General features: G+C 35.4%; 2 protein-coding genes across 2 annotated transcripts; both read left to right on the forward strand.

Annotated features, from left to right (window-relative positions):
• The first annotated feature begins 360 nt into the window (after nucleotides 1-360).
• LOC130744371 (uncharacterized) lies at nucleotides 361-4,922 on the forward strand. Its single transcript, XM_057596564.1, has 4 exons — nucleotides 361-815; nucleotides 924-1,852; nucleotides 1,952-3,169; nucleotides 3,256-4,922. The coding sequence occupies exons 1-4, from the start codon at nucleotides 361-363 to the stop codon at nucleotides 4,920-4,922; spliced, it is 4,269 nt and encodes a 1,422-aa protein (XP_057452547.1).
• Nucleotides 4,923-9,310: 4,388 nt separating this feature from the next.
• On the forward strand, nucleotides 9,311-10,408 carry LOC130749466 (uncharacterized). The gene is made up of 3 exons (XM_057602834.1): nucleotides 9,311-9,453; nucleotides 9,545-9,898; nucleotides 9,977-10,408. The coding sequence occupies exons 1-3, from the start codon at nucleotides 9,382-9,384 to the stop codon at nucleotides 10,223-10,225; spliced, it is 675 nt and encodes a 224-aa protein (XP_057458817.1). The 5' UTR covers nucleotides 9,311-9,381; the 3' UTR covers nucleotides 10,226-10,408.
• The last annotated feature ends 411 nt before the right edge of the window (nucleotides 10,409-10,819 follow it).

Genomic DNA, 10,819 nt, shown 5'->3' on the forward strand with positions numbered 1-10,819 from the left:
CTTGATGAATGGTTCTGTAACAGATGCCATTGTCTAACTCATCCATACATTTTTGAAAATCAGTTGGCTTGATCAATAACTCATGAGAATATGAACTTAGGAATGACAAATCATTTTTAATCTTTGAAGTAGATATTTCAAAATTAGTTTGCATTATTGCCAGCTTAAATATCCTTTGTGTGTATATACTTGGTAGGGCTGAGAGCTAATCCCGCAACAAACCATTGCAATGAAGGAGTTAATTGTGAAGACTACCATGAAACAAACATAATTTTTGCTGAGTCTGAATTTCTAGGTAATGCTTTTGTCCTTGCATCATGTTTGTGTGTTTTTTAGCAATCAACAAGTTCATTATCTCTAATGTCCTTTGCAACAGAATATATTGACCTTGGCGATATGAGTAACAAATGCAAACACTGTGATGCAATGTTTTGGTCCGGAGAACGGTTAAAAAATGCAAGCAAATCATCGAAGTCTAATTGTTCGCTATGTTGTATTAAAGGAAAAATTAAACTACCCTTAATGAAGGATCCTCCCAAGTTGCTGCGAGACTTATTAGAAGGGATTGATCCGCGCAGTGGGCACTTCCTTGAGCACATACGTACATATAACAGCATGTTTTCTTTCACATCAATTGGTGGCAAGGTTGAAGGACAGATTAATGATGGAAGTGGTCCTCCTCAATTTATAATCAGTGGGCAAAATTATCATCGAATAGGAAGCCTCATTCCTAACGAAGGAGACACACTAAAGTTTGCTCAATTATATATATATGATACAAAGAACGAGGTTGCCAATAGGATGAATCACTTTAGGTATATTCTTAATCTTTATTAGATACTCTTTAACCATGTAGTGTTTTTTTGTCATATCTCATTATTTTTTATATAAATATATTTATATATATGTGTATATGTAATTAGTGAACTCACACGAAGATCACCTACTGACCCGACTTTAGTTGCGGAGTTGATGGTGATGATTGATCAGGAGAATGTGCTCGCTAAGAACTTTAGAAGAGTTCGTGACCATATAGAAGCAGGATCAACACCTAATATTGCATTGAGATTGTTTAGAGATCATTCAAATGAGAATCGAACGTATGATTTGCCAACAAATGACGAGATTGCAGCCCTTATTGTCGGTGATTTTGATAGCTCTGATTGTGGGCGTGATATTATATTACGCACCAATAGTGGTAGTATGCAAAGAATATACGAGACACATGTGTCATTTCTCCCCTTGCAGTATCCGTTGATATTCACAAATGGCAGAGGTGGATATTCGAGAAAGTTCAAACTTAATAAGAACAGCACCAAATCCAAACAATGGAAACGGAAGAAGGTTTCATTACGTGAATGGGTTGCGTTTAGATTGCAAGAGAGGGATCACGAGTGCAAGAGCATTCTTCGGTCTAGGAGACTATTTCAACAATTTATTGTTGATTGCTATTCTATGGTTGAGTCTTCTAGATTGTTTTATTTACGAAGAAACCAAAACAAGATTCGTAAAGATTTTTTATCAGGCGTTGAAGAAGCAGTTGATCGTGGTGACACTGATGCAGCTACCCTTGGAGCAAGGATTGTATTGCCATCATCATTTACTGGTGGTAGACGTTACATGTTTGACAATTGCCAAGGAGCAATGGCAATATGTAGGACATTTGGATATCCTGACCTTTTTTTAACTATCACTTGCAATCCAAAATGGCCAGAGATTCAGCGACATACTAGCAAGTATGGTTTACAAGCTTATGATCGTCCAGACGTTGCATGTAGGATATTTCACATGAAGCTAAATTCCCTAATGACAGATTTTAAGAAAGGAGATTTCTTTGGCAAAGCTATAGCAGGTAATTATCCTGATGACACATATATGCATATGTAGTTACCGCTCATAGGCAGTTACTCATTTTACATTTGCTAACTAATATTATTTTTATTTATCTTAGGTATGTACACTATTGAATTCCAAAAGAGAGGCCTACCGCATGCACATATTTTGTTGTGGCTGCATCCGTTAGACAAATTGAATACAATTGAAAAGATTGATTCAGTAATATGTGCTGAACTTCCAGATCCAGTAAAATATTCGAAACTGTTTGAACTTGTGTCAAGCATGATGGTTCATGGACCATGTGGGTTGAGCAATAAGAGCTCCCCTTGCATGAAAAATGGCAAGTGTTCCAAATTTTTCCCAAAAAAATTTGTTGATGTTACCTCCTTTGATAATGATGGTTTCCCTATATATAAAAGGAGAAGAACCGGGGTCACAACTAATAGGAGAGGTGTTGAATTGGACAATAGGTTTGTCGTACCTTACAATGCGAAGTTACTTATGAAATACCGCGCGCACATCAATATTGAATATTGCAACAAATCCAATTGCATAAAGTACCTCTTCAAGTACATAAACAAAGGAGTCGATAGAGTTACTGTGTCAATGTCATCTGGAGTACCAGCTGCTAATGGACTAGAACAAGTTGACGAAATTCAACAATACTATGATTGTAGATATCTCTCACCGTGTGAATCAATTTGGAGATTATTTAAGTATGACATCCACCACAAATGGCCACCTGTGAAGAAACTCAGATTCCACCTACCACGGAAACAAACAGTTATTTTCAAAGATCATGAAGCTATCGAGGATGTGTTTAAAAGAAATGTCAAGAAGAAAACAATGTTTTTAGCGTGGATGGAATCAAACGTGAAATATGAGAATGGAAGAGGATTAAAGTATATTGAGTACCCTTCAGAATTTATATATGATCGTGCTAAGCGGGAATGGAGACCTAGAAAGAGAGGGTACTCAATTGGAAGAATGAACTTCGTCCCCCCCGGTACTGGAGAATTATACTACATGAGACTATTATTAAATGTTCAAAGAGGTTGTACCAGCTTTGAAGATATAAGATCTGTCAATAACATAATATTTGACACATTCAAAGGAGCGTGTGCTGCGTTAGGTCTCTTAACAGATGATCGCGAATGCGTTGATGGCATACTTGAGACAGCTCAACTCAGATCTGGCCCATACTTGAGAGGTTTATTTGTAAGGCTCTTATTGTCCAACACAATGACGGATCCTCTAAATGTGTTTGAGAAATCATGGAAGCTTCTTGCGGATGGCATTATATACGAAAGAAGAAATTTTTTGAACACCCCAGGTTATTCTTTAAATTATATTTTTATCTGTACGTATTTGATATTGTTTATGCACTATGTTAACCTATTAATGTTATGTATTTCACAGATTTAACAATAAGTGAGGAAGAACATAAAAAGTTATGTTTAGTTGAGATTGAGAAACTTCTCTTGATTAATGGTCGATCGCTGAAAGATTTCAATGGCATGCCGCATGTAGATTCAGAATTGCTATTTCAATATGGCAATATATTGATGTACAATGAACTTAACTACGACACAGTTGAGATGAGACGACTACATTCAGAATGTATTCAGAAGTTGAATGAAGGACAATTGAAAGCATATGAAGAGGTTATATCATCTGTTGATGGTAGCAATGGAGGATTCTTCTTTATATACGGTTATGGTGGAACAAGCAAAACATTTCTTTGGAAAACCATAACTTATAAACTTCGTGCTGAGAAGAAGATTGTACTAAACGTTGCATCCAGTGGCATTGCAGCACTCCTATTACCTGGTGGTCGTACAGCTCATTCTCTTTTTTCAATCCCACTGAACTTGGACGAGGACTCATGTTGCGGCGTAATGCTTGGTACTGCTAAGGCGGAGTTGTTGCAATCTGCTAGCCTTATTATATGGGATGAAGCTCCGATGGTTAGTAAATATGCATTTGAAGCACTAGATAGGATCATGAGGGATCTAATGAAGTCTGATGTAAATGGTAATGGTGACAAACCATTTGGTGGTAAAGTTGTTGTTCTTGGAGGAGATTTTAGGCAAATTCTTCCAGTGATTCCTAAAGCGAGCAGAGCTGATGTAGTTATGGCAACGATTAATTCATCCCGTTTGTGGGGATCTTGCAAGGTTTTGACACTTAATCAGAATATGAGATTGCTCAGCAATTCAACAGATCCTAAAATTGAAGAGCTTAGACAATTTGCTAAATGGGTACTTGATATTGGTGATGGAAATTTAGGAGATCATGTAGATGGTGAGGCGAACATAACAATACCGGAAAAATTCTTGATCCATCAATCTACCGATCCTATTGCTGATGTTGTCCAGTCTATCTATCCTAATCTAAGTGAGAATCCATCGTCAGCTGAATATTATAAGGACAAGGCAATACTAGCTCCTACGTTAGATGATGTAGACTCTGTCAATAAACACATGCTTTTTCATTATCCTGGAGCTGAAAGGATCTATCTAAGTTGTGACACAATATGGAAGGTTGATGATTCTATTGGAATAGAGGCTGATTGGTTGACTACTGAGTTTTTGAATGGTATTCGATGCTCTGGAATGCCTGATCACAGATTAGTTCTTAAAAAAGAAGCTCCTGTTATGCTCATCCGAAACTTAGACATATCATCCGGTCTGTGCAATGGAACAAGATTGATAATAAAAGATCTCGGTGACAACATTGTTGGTGCTATTGTAATCACAGGTACACATATTGGTCATAAAGTTTATATTCCCAGAATGAGTCTAATGCCATCCGATGAATCAATGCCAGTGAAGTTTCAGCGGAGGCAATTTCCATTCATCGTATCATTTGCTATGACAATAAACAAGAGCCAAGGTCAAACGCTTTCACATGTTGGTATTTACCTACCTAAACATGTTTTCTCACATGGGCAGTTGTATGTTGCCATATCTAGAGTGACATCAATGGATGGGTTGAAGATTTTGATATGTAGTGAAGACCATGCTGCACGGAATCTAACAAAAAATATTGTGTACAAAGAGATATTTCAGAAAATATATGTATAATAGAACTACTTATCATTATGTTTGTGAGTTTGTTATTAGACGTTACATTATAATTTGTTGCTTTTGTTTACTAAACTATTGCATCTTGGATTTAAAATCTTTTTAGTGAAACATCATAGCCAAAAAATATTGTCTTCCTTTTAGACATCTCGGTCCCCCTATTCAGTTTTTACGTGTAAAAAAAATGTTAGTGTTCAATTGTTTATTTGTTTAAGAAAAGAGATAGTTATTTCCTTCATCTTTGTATTTTTTTTTGTCAAACCCTTAGTCTTAGTCACACCCCACATTTTTACAAAAGCTTTTTTTGATTGATTGAAATTTGGTTTGAGATTTTAACTTATTGGGCTAGGCCCATCCTCTTATCAATTAAACATTTTTATTTGACCAAAAAAACCAGATTAGGTCTATGAATCAAACCTAATTACGATGTTGCCCTTCTAAAACACAATCAGCTTCTCATCTTCACATCTCTCACGCCGTTCGCGACCACGCCGTTGCTCCATTCTGCCCAGGTCGCGAGCAAGCCCTTTCCCTGTTCCGATTCAGACCACCACTCACGCTAAGAAGATGCACTAGAGATTCCATCTCGAGGTTGAGAAGCAGTAAAGCTATTCTGTATGAAATCAGTAGATTGTAAGACAACTACCCTAAATTTCCAGAAATCAAATTGTAAGTTAGTTTCTTGAACCCTAATTACATTAGTTTTAGCGTTTTTGGCTAATTTATTGTTTTTAAAATGCTTCATGTTCAGTGTGGCCATGGGTATTGTGAATTCTCAAGTGGGGTGTGTGTAATTTCTCTCATGTTGTGATATTTGGGTGCTTCATGTTCAGTGTGCTCAAGGGTATTGTGAATTGTCAAGTGGGGGTGTGTAATTTCTGTCAAATTGCGATTTTTTTGCTGCTTCATGTTCAGTGTGCTCAAGGGTGTTGTGAATTCTCAAGTGGGTTGTGCGTAATTTCTCTCAAGTTGCCATATGTTGATGCCTCATGTTCAGTGCGCAAGGGGTTTGTGAATTTTCAAGTGTAACTTCTAAGTATGATGAGAATCTATTTTTAGAGAATCCTTATAAGTGTGCTAGAACCCGTATCTCATGTACTATATTTTACTGGTTTTGTCTGTTGGTTTTATCTCATAGATTCTTCTATTAATAATAGCTATCCTTTGTTCTCAAAAATAAAAGATTAAGGTTATTGTTTCGTCCTTGACTGGCCCAAGCAGCTCACTTATGACTTACCTCATGCATTTTCTTTTATTTTCATGTAGCTGTCTAACACAATTGCTGAAAGTGTCTGTTATTTTTGGTATTTTCAATCGCTCCCATTCCAAGTAATTTTACTTTCATGTTTCACTCTGGTATTGGGGTATTCTTTTGCTCTTTTGTCTGTGCTGATTTTGCAAACCATCAATTCTCTAAGATAATTGAAACTTACATGACAGATAAGACAGAATTGGCATATTCTGGAGCTCAAATCTGAACGAAAAGCAAGCATGAAAAGTTTGCTAAGAACTTAAAAATTGAGTAAAGGTTGTGCAATAAACAAACTCAGTATAACAGTATATTTTGGCAAGCTTGCGAACTCATATAAAAGGGTTATACACACCAGCAAACTGCACTCTAACTATTTGCTTTTGATCATTGTTTTGAACTATTCATTAATATATTGGTTCTCTTCATTATTAATCAAATTCCATTAGTTTACTATTCAATTCATGATTTCTCATCATCTAATTTTTTCACTTTTGATGCATATTTAGACCTGTTCTTATACCCCTTTTATCACTAACATGTATATTGTCATTCTATTTATCATATATAGGTGACACATATCAAAGGGAGAGAAGGTGCAACAAAGAAAGCTGTTTGATATTCTAAGAATGGAACCCACTGCACTTTCAAGTCTACCTACTGGAGATAATTCCTTCCTGCTGATACATTACACTGACAATGTGAGTCCTCAGCTATTTATTTTGTATTATACTGCATCTCATTTATTCAAAGTAGAACCTGCAATTCTCATCACTTTGTTGTAGTTTGTTGGAAGAGATCACATATTTTCTTCTTATCTACTAACTAAAAAATTGGAACTGTGTTTGTTCTTACTAGAAGTTGCGGCTGTATACAGCTTTAAAGTTGTATTAAATTTAGGGGTGGTTATATTTCACTGAATCATATTGAAATGTTGAAAGTTTAGTTTCACCCCAAATATAGCAAAATTATGTAGTTCTTAGTTTGATAGTGGATCGTTCTTCTTTTCAAATGTTCTTGTGATTTTTTTACCTATGATTGAAAAAGATGCATTATCCCTATGTTTAAGTTTAACTGTTTATTGATATGCAACCCCTCCCCCATCTTTAGACATTATGTACTCCTCAATGAGTTTTAACTGGTTCGTAAAATGCACTTAATTAGCTGAGGATATTATTTGGCCAAAGAAGGATTTTAAGACTGGGAGTTGTGAAAGTAGTTAATTTACAATTGGCAATAGTTTCACTTTCAGTTCATGTTATCTGTGTTTATGACATTACCTAATAGAATGTTGCTGGTTCTGACATTATCATGGATCAAAAAATTGATCAGTGTTTATGTGTAAATAAAATTGTATATTTGACTTATAATTCAGGGTTTATGTTAGATTTGCTTTTGAAAGAAAGCTCAAAGCTGAAATATTGAGAATCTGCTATGTTCATTTTATGTTCAGCTTTCCCATCACTTTTTTCACATTTTTAGTGACAAGTTTATATTGTACTTAGCTTTATCTTTATCATGTATTGTCTCTTAGTTTTACAAATAATGTTGCAATTCATCTTTGATGTTGTATATTAAGCAATTTTATGATACATATATAGTTACTGATCATTCCATGTTTTTTCTGTAGGAATCTGTCGTTGTTCCTAAGTGGTTCGTGAGAAAATTCCCTGATGTTGGACAGTTGCAGAATGTCCTTCTCTCGGATCCAATGGACAACACGTTTGCAATTAAGGTCAGATCAGAAGCCAGTAAATTGCTTTTTGCGGAAGGTTTCGAAGATATCTGCCAAGCACACAACATTGCTGATATTGTTCGTGTCATTATACGTATACTGGGACTGGCCATTTCAATATTAGGATATTTTATGACGAGGTCACGGAGGTTAATTATCAAGTGCTAGAGGATCCTGTTGATGATGATGATGAGGATTTTGCAGATCATGATGATGGGTATTTTGCGTGGTTGAATGTGCTCACCAAACCGATGGTCACTGACGGTCAAGTGTTGGTAGTGTATTTGTATCTCAGTCTATTTCACATACTTTATATGGATAGATTTGTGCCATTATTGATATCTCTATTTATTTTTTATAGAGCATCCCTGCAAAATATGTGAATACCAAGCTCAAACACCATCCATCATCACTGAATATCATATTACCTGATGAGTCCGTGGAGCGATGGGTTCTGAAATGGGCCACAGAGAGGCCATGGCAATGTGTGTTCGGGGTTGGTTGGTATGATTTTGCTACGAACCAACGTCTCCGTGCTCGTGACCAGTTAGTATTCTATAAGATGCCTCAAGCCGACACCTACAAGGTTGTCCATTATCCGCCACTAATTTGGGAGCTGCTGAAGTTTGGTCTTTGGATTTGGGAAGGAACTTTGGATTTTGTAATGGGTTTATCTTTGAATTGGTGGTGTTATCTCTAGACTTTATGTGTCTATTAGTATTAGTAATTATATTGGCTGCATTAGTAGTTAAATTTGCTATGTATGGAGTGTTTAATTATATGTTTGTGTTGTTAATTTTGCTGAACTTGAGTTGATAAGTTGTCATGTATGGATGGTGTTGGATGTCTGTTTCATCTTCAATGATTTCCTTTAAACTTGGTTCATGGTAGTAGTCATTGAGAATATTAGTCTATTTTGTTTCTGTGGTGAATTATAGATGTACCCAACTTATTGTAATTCATGTCAAAGTTCCCCACACACACACACACACTTGAATTATTGAATGGGTTGTAAAAGCTGAGGTAGAATGACTAGGGATTTACTGAATATTTTGTCTGTAGTAAAACACATGATAGCTAATTGTACTATATGATATTTTGTTATGAAAAGAGATATCCATTGATTATTAATGCTACACGAGAATATTATAGCTTCAACTAAACCTTACCAAGCAAGTAAATTTATATATTTTGTCATAAAAGGTAGATATTTTTTGCAAGTATAGCCATGTGACCAAAAGGTGACAAGACACTATGTTCTTATTCTACTATTGTCCCTCACCTAACTTAGATTCCAACAACTTAAAGTTAACATTTAAAACATTCAAATACTCTATCCACATATAATTGCATTGTACCATCACTTAGCAATGGTACTTTATTTTAGTCTCATTGTTCCCTATATATATGACTGGTTTAATTTGATTCATGCACCCACACAATCAAACTATTGAATCACCTCTCCCATTTCCACCATGCAACCAACACACTTTGCCTCCCTTCCCACTCATGCAAGATCTTTCCACACGCTACTTCATGCAAATCGTGTATGTTTTTTTTATATGAATAAGTTGTATTCTTTTCATTATTTAGTAACCCGATTATAAATTTAATTGGTTAATGGTTTTCTTTTGTTAGAATTCCATGGATTTACCCAGGCAGTTTATAGATTCACATTCACACGTGCTTGAAAATGAGATGGTTGTTTTGTTTGACCCTGTTGGGAACGTTTTCCATTGCTTGGTTACAAGATGTGGAACAGGAGTTCAGTTTGAGGAAGTATTTCAGAGAATTTGCCACAAACATAACTTGGAAGGAACATCTATAATTCATCTCTGTCATATTCATGATAATCATTATGACATACGAATATTTGGTGATGGTGAGATGGAAATAAATTATGTTGGCCCTAATAATGCAGAGCCTTTTGGGCGTGACCCCATATGGACAATAGATCTAACCCCTGAACTTTGTAGAGGTGATAAAAGATTGGTATGTTATTCATTATTATATCTCAATCCCATAATTATTTATCTTTTAGTATTGTTAATTTTAATTTTCCCTTAACAGCCTATCCCAACTCGAATACTAGAAGATCATTTGTCTCACCATCCTACATTCATTAACATGGTGTTGCCAAATGGTTATGTTACTGAGTGGTTTTTGAATTGGGACGAAACGAGCTACCCCAAATGCATGATAGGCATTGGATGGTATGAGTATTGCAGGGCAAGCAGGTTCAGTTTCACCGATCAATTGAAATTTTTCAAGTTGCAAGCGCCTGATACTTTTAAAGTTGTAATTGTTCGAAACAATTGAGTGCTTTGTGGCTCAATGGTTTCAATTGAATACATTGATTTTATGTTTCTTAGCGTATTATACCTGTTGATGTTTCCTGTTTGTGTTCTTAGTTTTGATATTGTGAAAAAATAATTATGTGAATAAATGAGTAGTTGGGATCTCATAAATTGTAATAAAATAATGAATTATTGTTGGTTTAAATTAATCGCATTTGTTTCAACGAAAATAATGATTTAGCGCCCGTGCATCGCACGGGTATAATCACTAGTGTGTTTTAAACTAGCAAGTTGAAGGGTAGCATCTAATCCAAAACATTAATTTGGGCTAATGCAATTATATGGAGGACATGCCTTGTCTTCAATCTTCATCATCTGATGTAGGATACTCTCTTCCATCAAACTCCTCTTGACCTACAATAGCTATTTAGTATTTAAGTTGTTAAAAGAAATTCTACAATATGAATCTTCACACAAAATTGAAGAATACAAATAGATGAAAGTATATATTGCTAATTAAGCACAAAAAATGCTATAATTAATTACTTGAAGATGATATCGCAGCGATTAGCTTGCTTTGCAGTTCAGTGTAGTTAGTCTCATTCATCAAAAAGTG

This window comes from Lotus japonicus, chromosome 3 (assembly GCF_012489685.1).
Source record: "Lotus japonicus ecotype B-129 chromosome 3, LjGifu_v1.2".
Classification (NCBI taxonomy): Eukaryota; Viridiplantae; Streptophyta; class Magnoliopsida; order Fabales; family Fabaceae; genus Lotus; species Lotus japonicus.

Bases quoted from the DNA above. Each gene is read 5' to 3' on its own strand.
- LOC130744371 (XM_057596564.1), top strand. From the start codon at position 361: ATGTCCTTTGCAACAGAATATATTGACCTTGGCGATATGAGTAACAAA. The intron at 816-923 runs GTATATTCTTAA...ATATGTAATTAG, and splicing joins AATAGGATGAATCACTTTAG to TGAACTCACACGAAGATCAC. The intron at 3,170-3,255 runs GTTATTCTTTAA...TGTATTTCACAG, and splicing joins AAATTTTTTGAACACCCCAG to ATTTAACAATAAGTGAGGAA.
- LOC130749466 (XM_057602834.1), top strand. From the start codon at position 9,382: ATGCAACCAACACACTTTGCCTCCCTTCCCACTCATGCAAGATCTTTC. The intron at 9,454-9,544 runs GTATGTTTTTTT...TTCTTTTGTTAG, and splicing joins CGCTACTTCATGCAAATCGT to AATTCCATGGATTTACCCAG. The intron at 9,899-9,976 runs GTATGTTATTCA...TTCCCTTAACAG, and splicing joins GTAGAGGTGATAAAAGATTG to CCTATCCCAACTCGAATACT.